The 19,480-nt window shown below is 42.9% G+C and overlaps 1 protein-coding gene across 1 annotated transcript in view; it reads left to right on the top strand.

The window, feature by feature from the left end:
- KCNH1 (potassium voltage-gated channel subfamily H member 1) overlaps positions 1–19,480 on the top strand; it is a 342,230-nt gene that overhangs the window by 157,436 nt on the left and 165,314 nt on the right. Inside the window, exons 8-9 of the mRNA XM_006027988.2 lie at positions 14,282–14,481; positions 18,670–18,922. Of these exons, the coding sequence (XP_006028050.1) occupies positions 14,282–14,481; positions 18,670–18,922 (453 nt within the window). The remainder of the gene's footprint in view (positions 1–14,281; positions 14,482–18,669; positions 18,923–19,480) is intronic.

The raw sequence follows: 19,480 nt of genomic DNA, 5'->3' as shown, positions 1-19,480 counted from the left end.
GGACATCATTTTACTAATGGCCCAAAGTCTCCCCCTCTACTTGTAGCAAGTGTTTTGATAGTGAAGGGTTGAAACAAGATGCAAGTCAATTTTATACAATATGCTATGTAGCAGTGGTGCTCAACCTCCAGCCCTCAGGCCAGATCCAGCCAGCAGATCCATGTCATCCAGCCTGCAAAGATCCCCACAGGTCTGGAAATTTGGTGGCAGGGTTAATTGCCATTCTCCTGCTGCCAAGCTTCCAGGTGTGTGGGGAGCACCATGGGTTGGATGACATGGTCCTATGCATTAGGTCACTAGTCTCTAGTGGGGCCAGTGCGTGGGGTTATTCAGCAGCCAGATCTGACGTGTAGGCATCAGCTGGCCCAGAGGGGGGGTGTCCCAATCTGGTACATGGGGTGGGGCCCAGATTGGTCCCCTGCCACTCATCTTCCTCACCACTGCTATGGAAAACTTTACTAATACGTTCTGTTTTTATATGGAATAATGTCATATGCAAGCCCATGTTGAGTGACAGCACAAATTTACTGACATTACCCCCAGCTCGTACTTCCTCCCAGCCCTTGTCTGCAAATTTGTAATCCTGCTTCATGCATCATGACTGAAGTACAACTGAACCTGCAGTGGGCTCCTTGAGCACCACAGTCTACCCATGTGGAGCTCTGTGGAAAATGGAAGACTTAAGGCCTGATTCTGCACAGACTTATGCAGACATCTAACTTCATGCACTGTGAGCAGCACTGTTGAAGTCAATGAAATTAGTTAGAGTATAAATTTAAGCGTGTGTGTTAAGTCGTTGGAAGGTTCAGTACTTAGCTTGTAAACTCTGAGGGAGAGACCATTTCTTCTAATATTGCTTTTGTAAGGTATCCAAGGGCACTTTCAGATGCTGTAAAATAAAGTTGTCCCTTTGGCCTGAGTAGTTTGCTGAAATTCAGGGTCTAACAGAGCTGTTTCCATTATGATGAGAAAGTCAGGTGTATTATTTGGTATAATCTGGTTTATTTAAAAGATAGGTATGTGCAATTCTGCCTCCCTGAACAACAGTGAAACTACTAATTGCAGAAATCCCCACATCTACTAGTCCAGTGAGCTTAGTGTCTAAGAAGCCTTTTCTCTTTTCTTCCTTTCAGGGCTACACTTGTAACTCCTCCTGGCTTTTCATGGTCAGTACACAGCCTGCAGACAATCTCCTAGCCCCACGAACCCTGAGTCCATGAAGCTTAGCTCTGACCTGCCATGTTGTCTTGCCTTGTGAGGTCTCCACACAGCCACTGACTAACAAAGAGATTTGATTAGTTCTTTCCTTGAGCCTGAAACAACTTCCTTGTCCCACCCACTGGTTTAAAGAATATCTGTGATTTATCTTTGGATCCAAGAGTTCCTGCTGCCAGCCATTAGCACCTTTCATCATAATAATGATTAATACTAAACTGCAGTTATCCAAACAAAGCAACATGATACATGCTGTGAGGCAGGAGCTTTGCCATTGTAATTGCTTATATGCTTGCTTGTTCACAAAGCCCAGTCTTCTGCAATATTTCTTTGGTAGATTCAGCTGGGACTTGGTCATGACAAAGTCTCTTGCAAAGTGCTGTGGGGTCTTTGATTATTGCAAATGATCTAAATCTTGGTTTTATTTCTTGTCTAGAACACTGTCCCTCAGGGTTGACATAGGGTGTCACTGTCCCACACCCGTGACACAGTGTCATTCCAAGGCTGCAGGTCTTGGGGGTCATGTGTCATTATTGACTCAGAGCAAAGGGTGCCACTTACTGAATTACCAATGCGCTCTTGAGAGAAAACTGGCAGGCTAGTATTAAAGCTGTTTATATTAACTTTCTTTTGTGCTGTTTTAAGCTACTATGGCTGTTGGTTTGGGTTTTCCATCCTATGATTATTTTGACTCTGCTTCTCATTAGCCCCTTCTGGTGAAGGCAGAACAAAAGCCTCTAGTTAATGGTTCTCTGTGCACTGCACAAGTGTTCATGAGGGTACACAGAGTCCAGAAGGCCAACCATGGTGGTTAGTTCTTATGAGCTTTGATGATAGATCAAAGCAAAATTGAGGCCCTTGATCCTGAAAACTTTTTTGTGCTTAACTAGAGTCCAGCATTTAGCATTGATGAAAGGGTCAGAGGTCCAGAATGTTTTTTTTGCCAGACCTTCATTTGGCTTTTTTTTCTATATTGAATCTGAAACTAGCAACATTAACATTTTTGTGGTAGCATGTTTTTTGGTGATGGTTGGCTCTTTCCTGAACTGTTGTCTTACTTTCAGTGTCCACCTTCCTTATTTTATGGTTTCAGGAATGGGTCTGAGGAAAGTTATAGGAAGCCATGAGTGGGTTTTGTTCTTGGGATGTTCTCACTCTTCTGCATCTGCCCCAGTGCACTGCTTGTAGCCTACTTTAAGTACACAGATGTTGCTATAATTTGATCTTTTTGGTCTTTTTTTTTTAAAGTGATTTCTCAGGACAGTTGTTTGTGTTATTGACCCATTTCATTACATTGTACTGTTGGTTTCCTCTAAGTTAGGCAATATCTCTTCACCTATATTCTGTTTTTCAAGCCTTATCAGCTAAAATGACTTAATGGGCATATCTTCTTATAGGACATATCTTCTTACATGGGCATATCTTCTGTTGCAGGGGGTCAGGCTAGATGATCTGTTCAGGTCCCTCCTGACCCTAGCTACTATGAAACTATGACAGCTATTTTCATTGTGGTGAGAGTGCAGTGTGGGCTTGGGGATCTATGTTGTAGCCATGTTGCTCTGAGAAATAAACAAAGCTCTTGGGTCAGAGGCAATATCTTTTATTAAACCAACTAAATAGTAGCAAAAAAATCCTTTCTTTTCAAACTTTCAGGTACATACATCCTTCTCCAGGCTGAGGAGTATTCAAAGATTGTAAAATTTCTCCTAGATAGAAAAGAAACTTTGTTTTGCACAGGGGAGGTAGAGGGTAGAAGTTTATTGCCCTGGGTTCTGCTTTTTTTTTGTTTTTATCAGCAGCAAACTTCACCCATAGCAGGACAAATAGGATTAAACTCCCAGGGGGGTCTTGATTCAGAGAATGCAACATACTTGCCTCCAGTCTCTCCACCCTCTCTCTAGGAAGGTGAAGAGAAGAGCCTGTTTTCCTTCCAAATAAGGCTCCTGATGTGTTTTGAGGGGCCTACCACCCTGGCTTCAAGTTCTATCCTGCCAACCCTGCTTTTCAGACTCTCACAATTGATGGCAACATGCCAGTTTCCCTTACCCCCAGTAGTGACTGCTTGCCTCTCTCTTTAGGGTTTTGCAGCCTAAAAGAGAGATTGAGCTAGCAGTGGAGTGAGGTAGGGGCAGCCTGTAAGTGCAGGATGGGAGAATGTGGAAAGACAGAAAAGGTGGAGGACCCTATTACCAGCATTTAGGATTTTCTTTTCTGTACTGATTGCTCTAGCACTTTCCCTTAGTTTTTAGAAAATGGATATTTTCCAAGGAGTTGAATTCAGCAATTCTTGTTGAATAGATTGATGACAGAGTAGCGGATGCAAATTCCTAGCATACTACATGAAAATATTGGGTAAATATGGGATAAAACACCCATGATGAGTCCTAAAAGTTATTTTTTGTTTGCTTACCCTGAGAAGGGACCTGAGAATTATGTATTTATAAATTTAATTAATCTGAAATAAAGACTAAGAATTACAGCAAAGAAAATGAAGAAGGCTTGGATTGCAGTATGCAAGTTTACTGAGAGGTACCTAATTCACAATAAATCAGTGTTAACATGAGGTAACAAATATAGATTCATAGACTTTAGGGGCTGGAAGGGACCTCTCAAGGTCTAGGCCCCCTGCGCTTGGGCAGGACCCCAGCAAGCTGCGTTTCCAGGCATTTTTTGAAGATATCCAGAGTAGGTGATTGTGCCACTTCTGGGGGGAGTCTATTCCAGACCCTGAACACTCAACTTGTAAAGAAGTTTTTCTTTATGTCTAATCTAAAGTGGTCTTCTAGCAATTTATGACTATTAGTCCTAGTCTTCCCCTGGGGAGCCCTGGTGAACAGACATTCTCCCAGTCCCTGGCATGCTCCCTTTATATATTGATAGACTGCCACCAAGTCCCCTCTGAGTCTTCTCTTCTCCAGGCTGAACAGACTCATGTCTCTCAGCCTCTCATCATATGGCCTGCTGTCCATACCTCTAACCATATGCGTAACCCTCCTTTGGACTCTCTCAAGCTTCTCTACATCCTTTCTGAAGTGTGGTGCCCAGAACTGGATGCAGTACTCCAGCTGCGGCCTCACCAAGGTGAAGGCAAGGCAGAGGATAACATCCTTAGTTTTGTTTGAGATGCATTGGTAGATGCATGCCAGTGTTTTGTTTGCTTTGCCAGCTACGGCATTGCATTGGTGGCTCATGTTCGTTGTATGGTCCATCAAGACCCCCAGGTCTCTTTTGGTTGTGGTGCTAGTAAGTGTTGCACTGGTGAGCCTGTATGTTGCAAGTTGTTTTTCCCCAGGTGGAGCACCTTACACTTTTCAGTGTTGAATGTCATCAGGTTTTGATTTGCCCACCTTGCAAGCCTGTCTAGGTCAGCCTGTACCCCCCGCCTATCCTCCAGCATGACTGCAGTTCTCCATAATTTGGTGTCATCTGCAAACTATGCCAGTCTGCTTTTAACACCCAAGTCCAAATCATTAATGAACATGTTAAAAACATCTTCTAGTTCTGTAACATCCTAAGGAATTGTTATCAGTGTTGTTTTAGAATTATATATATTTTTTTAAGAAAATCTCTTATAAATCAGGAAACCAGACTTCATGTGGATCAAAAACTACGCGATTGTCTGCAAAAGTAGTCCTAACATTTGAAATGTAAACTGTTACTTAATGTCTTATTTGAAATCCTTTCTCAGATCACAGTAATTCTTAGCTAAGCCTTTTCCTTTCACCCATAGTACACAAATATGCTCTGATCCCAAATAAAGATAACCAGAAGTAATCTAGAAGTCTAATTTTGATCAGATATATTTTACTTTATCTTAACCATGTTAAAAACAATGTGCTTGTCCAACTTATAATTCATACATCCACTAATTTAAGCTTCTTTGTTTCCTTTAATAAGATATCAATATTGCATAACATCATAACTGTGTTATCTGAAAAATCACTAGGCTGTAATTGCTTTAGGTATGTAGGCCTCTTTTCAGCCACTTTTTTCATTCCATTCAGTTTCCTGTTAGACCTAATGTTATGCTGATCTATTAAATACATTGTACAATCTCAGTATTCTCTCAACCACTTTTTCAGCTCAAAATTATTTCTGACTATCTAGGCTGAACCTTGTTAAAGAAATATACCTGGAACAAATATATACTTTAAAGTCGTTTACTTAAATGACTTGTTAACTCAAGTATGTACTCTTTGAAAAGTATTCAGTATGAAACCACTGGGTCAGTTACAGACTTTACAATTTGTCAAGTAGATCTGGTGTGTGGATGGGATTGCCAGATTTCAACTACTGGACAGAGGTAGAAAGTTCAGTTCAGTGAAGTATTGCAAATCTGGGAGGATTCAGAAGAGTTGTCACTGCTGGACATCAGTCTCATCTGTTGCTATATAGTTTTTATTAATACAGCTTATACACGCACTAAGTGCATGCGCTAAGAGCTTTGGATCAGTGCATTTTAAACAAATCATAATCAACCTGATGATTCATCTCAGGAACAGCATGAAGCACTTACATCTATAATTGTGAAGAATGAGAAACTTGGAATTACCCCAGACAGAAGCTTCTTTCTCTTACTGTTCTGAAATCAAACTCTCAGAGCAGTGTCCTTCACTGAGATAGCCACGCATTTGGATTTATTTGTTTTTATATTTTATTTGGAACAATATTAAATGTTAAAAATTATTTGGAGATTTCTCCAACCTGTGCGTGATCTTCATGACTCATTTGTGCAAATAACTGGCTGTAGAAATTACTGTGCTTTAATTTTTTTACATTATTAAAACACCGGAGTAAGTGAAATGACATGGACTACATTGTTAATGCATTGACCCATTTTTGCTTTGTTCTTTGTCAGAGAAGATGCAAGTGGAATAGAAAAAGCTCTCCTGTCCTGTCAGAGGTCTCAGTGATGTTAGCTGAAAGGAGTGCGTTGGCTTGTTTGACCAGTCTAGCTGGTGAAATTATAGGTGGATGATATTTAATATGCATGCTGCTGGTACTTTATAAGAAGTTTCTCTCTGGCTCATGTGTGAGATTAATCCTACAATGGATCTGCATAGAAAACTCTTCTTATGATACAGTGGGCCAGATTCTCCCCTGTGCTGGCTCAAAGGGAGTTTCCTTCTTCTATTAAGGACTAGTAGGGTCCTGGGGCAATGTTTGGTAAAATCTTGGGTAAACTTTCAGCACTCTCCTAAAGTATGTCCCCCTTTCAGGCATTTGCCCACTCCAAGCAGGTCCCCTATCTGGCTCAGTTTCATCTTCTCCTTGTTCTGATCCACTTCTGTTCTTCCCCAAAACCTTCCCTCCACCCAGAACTGCTGATGAGGTGATTCCGATCTAATACGAAGGGGCTGCCAGAGAATAACGCGTTAGGCCCAGTGTCTCCAAAGAGCTTTTCATGGAGCAGTGCAACTCCTCACTACTACCAATGCAAGGCAGAGGCTTAATGCCACAACTTAAGCCTGCAATTTGAGTGTTTAAGAATGAGTGGTGAATTTGAAAATAGGAGCCTGTTTTGGCTGCTGCTGTAAAAGTCAGAAGGTCTAACTCTGAACTTCTTTGAGGGCTTTGAACATCTTATAATACAGGAGTGTCAAAAATAGGACCTGCAGACCCATCCTATGGAGCTCCATCGTCTGTAGGGGCCTGAGAAAATGGCGACTTTGCAAACTGTGCAGAAACCATGAAATTAGCCCCCCACTGCGATTTTTAAGGGTCGCGGGCATAGGCAGTGGGAGGACAGGGCTAACGGGGCTTAGCTCCCCCAAACGTGGGGCAGAGCCAAGGGCTGCAGGGCAGCCCAGTTGCGGGCTCCAGGTGGCTACAGCAGTGGGGGAGGGGCACGCACAGACAGACAGCCTGCAGGCGGCCCGGATTGCAGCCAGATGGCATGTGGAGCACTGCCCACCACAGCAGGTAAGTTAGGAAAGGGGCATGGTGGGGGTGAAGATCAAAGCCCCTACAATGAGGGAAGGAGTGGGACAGAGGCAGGGACTAGGGTGAATGGGGCCCTGGGGGAGTCATCCAGGTGTGTGGTGGGGCTCCCTTCACTGTGCAGATCTCAAGAGAGGCCTGGGGAGGCCTCAAGAGAGACCTGCCCTCCAGATGTGTGTGGGTTGGAGGCGGGCTGCCCACTGTAGGTTGGGCTGCACTCTGTGCACTGCTGCCATGTGCCTGCTGCCACTGGCTCCCAAGGCACTGGCAGCAATGCGCAGAGCCCAGTGCACAGCGGCAGCCCACCTCTGCATGTGCTCCGTGGGCCCCTCCCGAAGTGTGCGCAGTGGCAGGAGGCCCCCTGTGCCCCTGGATAAGCTGCCTGGGCTCCAAGCATCCAGCCCCTACCCTGCCTCTGCCCCCCTCTCCTCCATGCTTCTTCCCCTTCCCCTACTTACCTGCTGTGTTGGGAAGTGGTCTGCACTCAGTCTGGCTGCAGTCTAGGACACCTGCAGGCTCTGTGTCTGTCTGTGTGTGCCCCCACCCTGCCACTGCAGCTGCTTGGAGCTTGCGCCCAGGCACTGCCCTGCCTTTGGGGGGGGGGGCGCTAAGTCCCATTAGCCCCAGGCTTTTGCCACCTATGGTTGTGTGATTGCCTGCCTGCTGCTTGTGCATGGGGAAAATAACATTTTTCACAGAATATTCACAGAACTACCAGGACCCATTTGCCAAGATCAGTGGTAGTTCCATGAATATTCCATGAAAAATTATACTTTATCCATGCATGTGCTCTGAATTTTCAACAAGAAATCCACAATTTTCTCAGGGCCTTAATCATCTGGGCCCCAGTGCTGCCTCTGGGTCTGGAGTTGACTTACACTCGGCACATGGTGTGTGCCAGACTGGCCTTGCACACACAGCCCCAGATGCATGTATGCAGCCTGGGTCACAAACGGTTTTAATATGTGGTGCAATCCCAGACTACCTGTGGCTGGTGTTGTGTGCAGTGCTGGTCCCAGACTGCCAGAGCAGGCACCACTTGTGCTGGATCTGGCATACAGTGTGTGTGGTGGTGGGGTCCATGGTCTCGATCAAGCCCACAGGACCGCCCTTGTGCCATTTATCTAGTCCATGGACCAGCCCTGTACCACTCATGCAGGCCACAGGGCCAAATTAGTTTGACACCCCTGTTATAATAGATTCATTTCATTAGTCTCATAGAAAGAAGCAAGGGCACAGAACTAGCTAGCTTATGCAGAGACCTTACAAGCCAGCTTTTAATAAACTAACACACTCTCCCCCCCCACCCGCACAACAAACTCCAACATGTGAGAATCCTCTTTTTTGCTGTCTTTCATTCTAATAAAATGGTTAACTATTGATAAATTAAGGATCATAAGGTTTGGGATTTTTAATAAGAAATTCATGTATGCAGGATTAAATTTCTTCTGGCAAGATAATTGTAATATTGGAGCATAGTAGCTGCAATTAGCAATGGAAATTGCTGTTAGATTATGCACATCATACGAATCAAAATGAAATATTGGGTACTGTTTTTCACTAGACCTTTCCTGCCATTTGATTTTGCTGGACAGTTACGTGGAGAAACTGGAGTTGATGTTTAAGGTGGGTGACAAAAGGGCTGCAATTTCCAGACCTTAAGCCAGAAGGTTTTCTTGGCTCCTCAATGGACAGCAAGTAGTGCTGCACTGTCACCCTCACCTCAGCCTCTATTAAAAGCCCACCAGTGAAGGCTACTCGGAAACCCATGGATAACCTTATGTCTGGCTATCCCTGCCCTGCTCTGTTCTGCAGTGTATTGACTGAATGCAGACTCCCCACCAGAGCATGGCTTGTTGATGCCTGGCACAGTCACAGTCTCCTTCCAGGTGGTCTTCCTGATGCTGGTAACTCTGTGATCAGTATTATGTCAACAGAAAAGCTGATATGAGTCAGAGCTGAATCTATGATACTGCAGGGCTTAATTCATCCCTGAGTAATAGGTAGCAGAATAGCACATAGTAGGAAAAGAGGAAAATGATTTAAATATCAAATATTGGTGATTTAAGCAGCTTTTATATTGAATGTGTTGATAAAAGCATTTTTTCCTTTTCCTCTATTATATATGTAGACTTTTATAGTGCATCTTTTTAGGTACAATTTACCTCAAGCAACTCTCAAAATTAAATGGGAAAATTCTTTGCATGTCACCAAACAAAATTCATGTGTAACTTATTTTTCTTTACTCTTGTTTACATGCTACATTATGCTACCATGAAAGCTAGATTTTTTTCAAAAGGGGAAAAACATGAGGCGGGGAAAGAGAGAGAGAGAGAGAGGAAGTGGCAAACTAGGGTTACTTAGTTTGGAGAAGACAGGATGGGGCGGGGATGGATTTTGTAATAGTTTGCAGGGGAAAGGACTAGGAGAAAGGGACTCAAACTGCAGCAGAGGAGATTTAAATTGGAGATTAGGAGGAACTTTCTCACTCTGTGGGTGGTTAAGCACTGGTACAGGCTACTCGGAGGTTGTGGAATTTTTAACCTTGGAAGCTTTTAGGAGCAGGTTAGACAAGCACTTGGTTGGGATGGGTTAGTCAGGGATGATTCTGCCTTGAGCAGTGGGCTGGACTAGATGCCCTCATGAGGTTCCTTCCATGCCTACTTTCCTATGATCCTATGAGCCCTGCTCACCATTTGGGACTGTCCACCAGCAGCTGACATAATACAGTTCTTTTTTGTGGTTGAGGTAGGGAGCAGGGCAGAGTCTGAAGTGTCCATGAAGGAGGGCTGCCTCTCCCACATATAGCTTGAACCAAAACTTTAAAGGGACTCCCCCAGTATTCCCTTATGGAGGGCACAGAAGGGTGAAGCCCGCCTGGAGGACTGGGTCATAGCAGTTCTGCCTCTGTTGAGGAAAGGGGTTGGTTCTGTAAAAGCAGATGTGGATCTTAACTGGAGCATTGTACCTGAGCCTAAACTGATATCCAAATTTTGAATCTGGAGTTTCTACTGAGCTTATCTGGGAAAAGTTAGAACTGCTCTTTGGACACTCATGTTCAGGAGTCTTTGTTTGATTGGGCTCTTCCACTGTAGAAATGTTTGGGACCCTGTCGAGCACAGATCTGAGGTTTTGATTTGGATCCATCACCACAAGGCATTATTCCCTTCTACATGAGTCAGGTTGGATGAGACTCTGTTCTGCCACAGTAAGGGAATTTTTTTGGCCTAGAGCCACCTTTGCTTGTGTCTTCAGCATTAAGATCATTCTAGGTCAGGCTTAATCGTACAACATAAGTCATAGCTATGATTATAATGATGTTTCTAAATTAGTTATACCTTCACAAATACTTATAAACTAAAAATACATAAGGTAAATGGTTACTATGAAAAAAACCACTCCATTTTTGTGCAGTAGCTTCTGCTCTTACACAAAATACTTGATGTATTTCTACCAGTGGCAGAGAATTCAGATGGCAGGTGTTGGAATTGAATATAATCCATTAAGCAATGTTATTGGATATTGATTAGCTATCCTATTTAAATGTATCTATTTGCCTTTACTTCCTCTAGTTATCTTTTAACATATGACATATAATATAATATTACTGTTGCTGTAAATCCCAATGCACAGAACATCCAGGAGAGAGAAAAAATACTTGGTACTATTCCTAATCTTGAATGGGAAAAAGCTTTATACCAGGCTCTGTTAACTTTCTTTCTTTAGGATACGTAAAAAGAATGAGAGAAAATATTACAAAGGACCAAACATCTTAACCTTATTATTTGTTCAGTGCTAACTCAAAGAAAACTCACGTTGACTTCTGTAGGAGGAAGAATTTAAAGCAGAACAATGAGGAGGACCAAGGGAAGTAGTTCCTAGTTTATTACAACGATGTCACTCAAATTCAAACTTCTCTCTCACTGTCTCTCTTTTTTACAATGTACTTCTACTTATGCTGTACAGGATTAAGTCAGCCAATAGATATGTCATCACATTTAAATGGTTATACTGGGACAAATCTTGAAGTGCTTTCTTGGGCTGTCTCTTGTGCTTCTTACAGTCACTATGAATCCTAAGAGGAGCATGACAGAATTAGAACTGGTCCTCAGGATTTGGTCTGCAGGATTTTATGTAAATAATTCATACAATTTATGATCTGCGCAACCCCAGCTCAGCCAGCGCACAGCCCAGAGCTGGGAGGAGAGGGAGGGGACATGGGGAGAGCCAACACAGCAGCTTCCCTCAGGGTCCCTGTTGACTACCCTTGCCAGCTCTGGGCTGCCTGTTGGCTGAGCCACGGCTGTGCAGGTCCTAATAGAAGTGTCCATGTTGGTTCCTCTTGTGCCTGCCTCTGCCTGCTCCAGCTAGAGCTGAGGCTGAGCAGAGAGGCTGTGGTCTGACAGAGCTGAAGCCTCAGTTCCTGCTCCCTGCCAGCTCTGTCAGACCACAGCCTCTCTGCCAGCCTCAGCTCTAGCTGGAGCAGAGGCTGGCAGAGGCTCCCTGCCAGCTCTTTCTTTTTAAAGAAACCTGCACAGATTGAATCAACCTCCTTTCTGGCTTTTTGACTGTCTGTACTTAGCCCAGAAGGTTACTATAGACCTCCTATGAGGTCTTGAAGTATATTAAATGGCTGAATAGTAGTCAGCTGTAATCCTGACTTAAATAGTTGTTCTCTCAAAGGAGTGGAGGCAAAAAATGTGAAGCAAGAGAAGGGGACGAAAAGTGAGAAAAAACACAGAAATGGAAGAAATATGAGGAGAGGGATGTGGGCTAGAATCCTCTTCTCACCACTGATCAGGTACCTGCTGCTTGCGTCTGCTCACTGCTGGAATTCTTGGGCGCCTATACACATGCATTGAGGCTGCTTCGATGTGCTGTAATTACAGTGCATTGGAGTGGGCTCGATTATTCGAGGCTGCTGGAACGTGGTAATTACCATGCTCCAGCAGACTCCAGCATCACATATATCAGCATCCCCGCACTGTAAAATGGTGGTGGGATGCATTAACTAAAGGTCATATGACAAGCTCTAGTTAAAGCACCCCAGCTGCCATTTTTCAGCGCAGGGATGCTGATACACACGTGATGCTCTGGGTGCTTTAATTAGAGCAGCTCTTTATAAAATGCCCTTCATTAGAAAATGTTGATTGTTGAAAACTCTTCATAGGAATGTATTTTTTTTTATAGGAAGTTTTCTCAGGGGACATTTGGGGCAATGAAAGAGGCATGCCTTCCTAACAGTCTTCTTTAGCATTGGGCTCCACTACTTGGACCCCAGAGTGTGATTTCTGGGGGTATTGTCCATAGGATTAATTCTTCAGGAGGAATGAAACAGCACTGCTGGACAGTACCAAACAGCAGCAGCATTGACTCCATTCTCCTGAATAGCCAATAGTCTAAGCATTAGGCCATTTGTATAAGATGTGAAAGACACAGTTTAAAGTTCCTTCTCTCACTGATTTGGAAAAGAAACTTGAATCTCAGTCCCCAACATGCTGGGCGAATGCTTTAATCGCTAGGCCTCTCAGTCTCTTTCTAGCTCAAGGAATATTTAATTATTTACACAAATTGGAGCAGCTTCTGGAAGAAAAATCAAGAGAGAAACTGACTCTACATTGTTGGTGAGGGTGCTTGTTTAGGATGTAAGAAAGCCAGTTTCAGACTGCTTCACTGGCTTGGGTCATAAAGCAGCTTAAACCTAGCTCTTCTCCATTCCAGGCAAGTTCTGGAAACCCTGAGATATCGGGTATGCTGAGCAGCGATGCAGGGAAAGACTCCCTCCCCTCTCTTTCCCATGCATGGAAACTGAATTCTGAAATGCTAGAAATCATTCTCAGAATTTAACTTTTCTTTTCTGGCCAACCCTCCTCTGACTGACTGGTCCCATCACTTGTCCAGTTGACTCTGGCAGTTTCTTGGCTTATCTCTCACTGAGCTGCTCCAGTGCCCAGTATGATCAATAATGCTTAACAGGCCTCTGTCCAATTCAGAGCTACACTTTGATGGGCTGGGCAGGGAATGGAGAGGAGAGCCAGGATCCCAGCGCTGGAGTGCAAGTAGAGTCTGCTACTCATTCCTCTCATTCCTCCCAGTGCCCTGAGCAAGTGGATTTTTTAAAGTCCTCTCTGTAAACAATATGATGGGATAATTTTATTTCATTTTACAATTTCTTAATAAATAAGCCATTTGGCCACTGAAACTAAACTGACTGCAGTCAGAAATCCTTGCAATCAGAAAGCTTTTCTAATACTCTTCTCTCTAGGTGCCCTTGTTCTTCTAAGATCTTAATGTTCTTCCACTGGAGAATATTAAAACATAATGCAGGTTTTTATGTATTATTACCGTTGCATCTATAAATCACTTACCCATGGTAGCTGTAAATTATATTTTCCATCTTCCATACAGTTGTTGCCACACTGAGTTGGATAATGATGGCTTGACTTACTGCTCTAGTAATGTACTTAAATCTAGGAAATCTGTCACTGAAGGCATTTTAACATGGGCACTATAAACTGTAGCTGAAATTTTAAAGCATCTGCTGTCAAGTTGTGTGTCTTGAAGTCTTGTATCTTATACTTAGTTTTCATAAGGTTTTTGAAGTTTCTGTATTGTTTCTTGGGCAAAGACAAATATATGCAATAAGTTTCATGAGGTCCCTTCCCTTCTGAGCACCCACCATCATAAATTATGCAGAAACTCCAAACATGCAGTACTAGAGCTGACTCTCAAAATCATGCTCTTATGTATTAGGCCTTGCCAGCCTCACACAGAAAAGTAATTGTATACATTCCTATGGAACTGCCATTCCCTACATTAAAGGACAGTGGGTGCGTCTACACGAGACACTGACTGCGCAGTAGCCAAATAATATGTGTGGCTGAATAATATATTAGCACAAACAGTGTTAATATGCTACTGCACAGTGTCATTAAGCTACTGTTCGGTAACATCACTTAAAAGGTGTTTGCTGGCACTACTGTGCATTTATTTTGTACTTGATTATACAAGTACCAAATAAATGCGCAGTAATGTCTCGTGTAGATTTGCCCAATGGCACTTAGACATTAGAAGATGGATAGACTAGCATTTTCCCTTTCTTACTTTCTTTTAATTTTGTTTACAGCACTTCTGTATGCAACCATTTTTGGCAATGTGACAACCATCTTCCAGCAAATGTATGCCAACACAAACAGGTACCACGAAATGCTGAACAGTGTCCGGGATTTCCTTAAGCTCTACCAGGTGCCCAAAGGTCTGAGTGAACGTGTGATGGATTATATTGTTTCCACCTGGTCAATGTCCAAGGGGATAGATACAGAAAAGGTGAGTAAATGTACTTTAGAAGAAGCAAGTGACCTTCTGAAAACTTTCTGAATGTGTCAAGCTGTTTCATTATATTGAAAGGGAGAAACTTACTTGAATCTAGATAAGATAAGGTCCTTCAATCCATACTAAGTAGCAGCTGCTATTTATTTTTATTTCATTTAAAAAAGTAATTCCAGTGATTGTCATATTTTGATATGTCAGCAGTAGCATACTATTATGTTATTTCTTCTGTTGACATTTAATGAGGCAATGTAAAAATAATAAATATAGAGTAAAAATACCTCAGGAAAAAAGATACAGTTCCAGGATGAAATATTAAAAAAACCCAATGCTACCTTACAAAATAAAATTTCCCTAAAACTATAATTAAAAAAAAAATCATTTAGAAAATTATGACAGTTTCCTGAAAAATGGAAATTTGCTTGCAACTATGTGCAAGTACAAAATGTAGGATCTGCTGCATGATGGGAATATATAAGGTTTTGCTTACAACATTGGGGTCAACCTTTTGACAGACATGCCACAAATTAGTTCCATGTCGGTTCCAAGTGTCCCTCTGATTCTCTTTCACGCCTGACCTGTTACTTGGCTTTCTGCTCCCAGCCCTGTGGTCCTGCTTTATCTGCTGCTCTGCTTTCTTCTTCTTTCCCTTTTCTCTCTGCCCAACTTGCTAATTTGTTTCTGCCCTTTCTGCCACCCTGCTGCCTGCCACACACAGAGGATGCTCATGCCACTTGTGTCACATTAGCCACCCTGGCTTACAACATAGCTTTAAAATAGAGAGAGAGTCTCCATTTCTCTTTTGTCAATAGAGAGATGTTTCACTGCATTCCAGGGCAGTCTGTTTGGAAAATTACAACAGTTTTTAGCAGCACGCTAGCAGTGGGGTATTTGTGCTGGGGCCCAGTGGCTGGGAGCTGCTCCTGTGCTGTCTCTGCTTCCCGTAGCCCTCTGCTGCCAGGATGCAGCACTGGTGCAGTTTCCAGTTGGAAGAGAGCTGCCCCAGAGCTGGGTATCTGCAAACTGCATCCACACTCCTGCTGCTTCTGCCCTGTGCCCCTTCCTCTCCCCACCCCTGCCCAGCAGCTGTGGCATGAGCACAGCTTCCAGCCAGTAGGGAGCTATGCTAGGGATGAGTAATTTCCAGCTGTGCCCATGCCACAGCTGGGGGGTAAGGGGATGGAGAGGGGCAGTGGGGAGATGTGGTGGCAGCACAGATGCAGTTTGCAGATACCTGATTGTAGTGCAGCTCTGGCAGCTGGAGAGTGGGGGCTGGGAGACATGGCAGCAGCATGGGGGCAGTTCCCAGATGCCTGCCCCTGACATGGATGTGGGGAAAGCAAAGCCTCTGCCAGTGGTGTGTTGTACAATTTCCTTTTTAAACAGGGGGAACCCAGTATGAGTACAGAAGCTAGATCCTGGGCTTCCCCTATTTAAAAAGGAAACGCATCATATGTAACCCTAAGAATGCCTTTGGAGACAGCATGACGTATTAAATTACACTTGACTTGTCACCTTCTAAAATTACTTTAATAAATGGGAAAAGTCTTCAGTGATTAGGACATCAAAGAGAACACATGATGTAGACAAATTCAGAGCTTAAGACCTGGTATTTATGGCTGAAAAATAAAGCAAATTGAGAAAAAACAAATCAGCCTTCGCATTTTTAACAAGGGCTAACCAATATAAGATTGACAAATGGCTGTACCAGTCCATAAATTCTCAAGTCTCAGCTCCATTGATTTTTGCATTCATATACAAGTTCTAGAATGCCACATAGTGAATAAAACATGATATTGTTTCCACATGCCTGCAGAGCTTCCAGTGCTAGTGTATAATGTCATGGGCTAAGGACAGACATTCAAAAAGCCTGAGCCTGAATTGATTCAATCTTTGCAGGTTAGGTTAACCTGGCTAGGCTGAACTGGTTTGTAACTGCAAAGGCATCCCAGACATGCAGGCACATGCTTGCAGTATCTCCAGCTAGAAGCTGGGGGGCACTAGAACATCCCTCCCATCCGTTCCACAGCACTGAGCTGGGGGGGAGGGACGGATGGGTAGACCCTGGCAGGATGCTTTGATTAACCCAGCAGGGAATTGATAACAGTGTTTATTACCCTGTAACTCAGTGTTTATCACCCCATTACAAAAAAAAAACAGAGGGACATTACCAGCTACCTGTAGAATCAAGAGGCAGAATCAACCTGTTGATTCAGCAGGGAACGTAGCCAGCATGTGGTCTGCTAGCTAATACACAGACACCTCCTCAGCAAGGCAGAGGGGAGTGGGGAATTCCTGCTTAGCATGAAGTGGTAAGGGGGAGAGGGGGAGCAGCCTGCAGTCTGTGCTGGAGCTGCAGCCAGGGAGCAGAGGGGAGGGGCCAGGCCTGCTGTGGAGCAGAGAGCCCTACCCAGCCCAGAGAGCATGCCAGGATACTGGGGGAGTCTGGTTTATCTTAAACCAGCAAGGCGTCGCAGACAGACATTGCATAAACCGGTTTAAGCCAAATCCAGTTACGTCTGATACTACATTCAACCAGGTTTATCTCAAACAAGTTTCAGCCATTTTCAAACTGGTCTATGTGCACTGAACATCTGTTCTGTTACAGGTTTAAACCAGTTTCTGATCACTTAAACCGATGAATGTGTAATGTCTGTCCCTATGCAGCCTGCTACCAGTAAAACAAATATTTAAAGATGAGCTTATTTGCATAATCAATCTTTGTGGTATTTTATACATCACAATATATTGCTTGACTTGGTGCTGACCATGTTATTTGTTTGGGATTGAATCAATAATGAGGAGCAAAGGTAAGTCTGCCAGTTTCACGTATGTCATTCTAATCAAATTTAACAAAAAGTGTTTAGAAAATTCTGAAAGCAAACTGTGACAATCCCCTTCCACATCTCTTTGAGGTGTTAATACTGATATGAAGGTACCATGGTCCCAGTAACTCACAAATAGTTGCCTTGGGCAGTACTATCCTACAGTGGAGTTAATTTGTTTTCTGCAGCCTAATAGCAGTGCATGTGTAGACAGTGATGCTTTACTGTGGAGCTAATTAGTCAGCTCTGCAGTAAAGTGTGTCTGGTAGATGTGCCTGGTGTCTCTGACAGTCATCCAACTGTTTCCTGTTTTACCCCTGCCCATACTGCATGTGAGCTTTGCACTGAATCCATGATTCTTCTTCCTTCCAAAGAGAAATATATTCAAGTAACACTGGAGCTCACTGGAGCACTTCAAGCTGCTCCTTAATTAGGTGAATTAGAGGGAAATGGTGTGAACCCCTTGTACTCAATTAGAATATTTATCTCAAATAATGCATCTCTTGATTTCAACTTCATTAGAGTTTGTATCATCCAGGAACTGTTGTAGCGTTAATTCCAGCTCATGTTGTGCATTTCTGGGATTTTCAGTAGTAATTTTAAATGTGTACAAACACTGGAAAGGCTTTAGTCTCCACCTCAACCCTGTCTGCAGCTTATCTCCCAAAGTAGAGCTGATATTATGCACAATAGGATAACTAAAACAATGGCACCATTTTATGGCCGTAAAAAGACATGATACAGAAACTTGCTGCGATGGAGCACCATAAGAAATGTTATCCACCATAGGTGTAAGTCCACTTCCTATATGACTAAAGGACTGTGTTCATTTCTGCCAGGAGCTTGTACTTCTTTGTGATTAAACGCTATGTGTTAATGCATTTTTTATTATTTAGTTAAAGGAATCTGAGTCTCTGCTTCCCACACATACTCCAAGTAGGTAGAGCACAATGTGTAATTTGTGCAGGCTTTTCATTGAATAGCTTATTAAAAAGTGAAATATATCCACCAAAAACAAGCCTCTGGCTTTAGCTAGCATTCTATGAAGGCTTTCTACATTACTGTGCTGTTAATTTTACTGTTTTAAAAACCTGCAGCATTAACATATTAATTCAATATCCAGCAGAGCATGTTGCTGAGATAAAATATTATTTTCCTTCTGGTATTATAAAATAGACTAAATTAGTATTATGATGCTTTTTGTACTGAAGGTGGAAATCTGTGAGAAGAATGCAGTAGTTCCTAAACCCCGTATAGTAAAATATGTAAATATATAAAGTGGGTGACACTGTGAAGGTGTATAGCCAGTCTAACGACCTACGACTTTTTCACACAAAGTGATTACCTAATTTCCTTTTAGGTTTTACAGATTTGCCCTAAAGATATGAGAGCAGACATCTGTGTGCATCTGAACCGCAAAGTTTTCAAGGAGCACCCTGCATTCCGGCTGGCAAGTGACGGTTGTCTTCGCGCTCTAGCTATGGAATTTCAGACAGTCCATTGTGCCCCAGGGGATCTCATCTACCATGCTGGCGAGAGTGTGGACAGCCTTTGCTTTGTGGTTTCAGGGTCTTTGGAAGTAATCCAAGATGATGAAGTTGTTGCTATTTTGGGTAGGTCTCATTGTTTATAGCCTATTTGTGCCCTCTGTCTATGTGTCTATCTACACAGATAGCATTAGATTAATTCTTCACATTCCTAGAGCACCTTTGATTCAAGGATCTCTGCATGCTTTATAAAGTATAGAGAGGTAGCCAGGTATTAGTGTCTCTGTTTAACAGAGGAAAACAAAGTGACTTGCTTAGGCTTAGGCAACAGCCTGATGTAGAATCACAAGTACATCCTTCTGCTCCATGTATGTCAATGGAAAATAACCCATGTCAACTGCGACTCTTGTCCAGAGCACCCATCAGCAGCAACCCTGCTGTCATTGAAATAATAGTTCATCAATAATTTCAGTGGTAGAGACATGGTTAGACTGATTCTGTGCGCTTTAGAAAATAGTACTAAAATCTTAAAAGCCAGTATAAAAAATCTTCAGTTTCCAGAAATTTTATAATAAAATGAATGTTATTTATCATTTAAATAACAACTAGGGGAGGAGACATGACTTGGAAGAACGTTTGAAGATGCTGCTATGATGCTTCTACCAGATATACTTTGCAATAAAC

The sequence above is a fragment of the Alligator sinensis genome, unplaced genomic scaffold (assembly GCF_000455745.1).
Source record: "Alligator sinensis unplaced genomic scaffold, ASM45574v1 scaffold633_1, whole genome shotgun sequence".
NCBI classification, from domain to species: domain Eukaryota; kingdom Metazoa; phylum Chordata; order Crocodylia; family Alligatoridae; genus Alligator; species Alligator sinensis.
The sequence above is the reverse complement of the archived record's forward strand: the minus strand, read 5'-3'. Positions and strand labels throughout refer to the sequence as shown.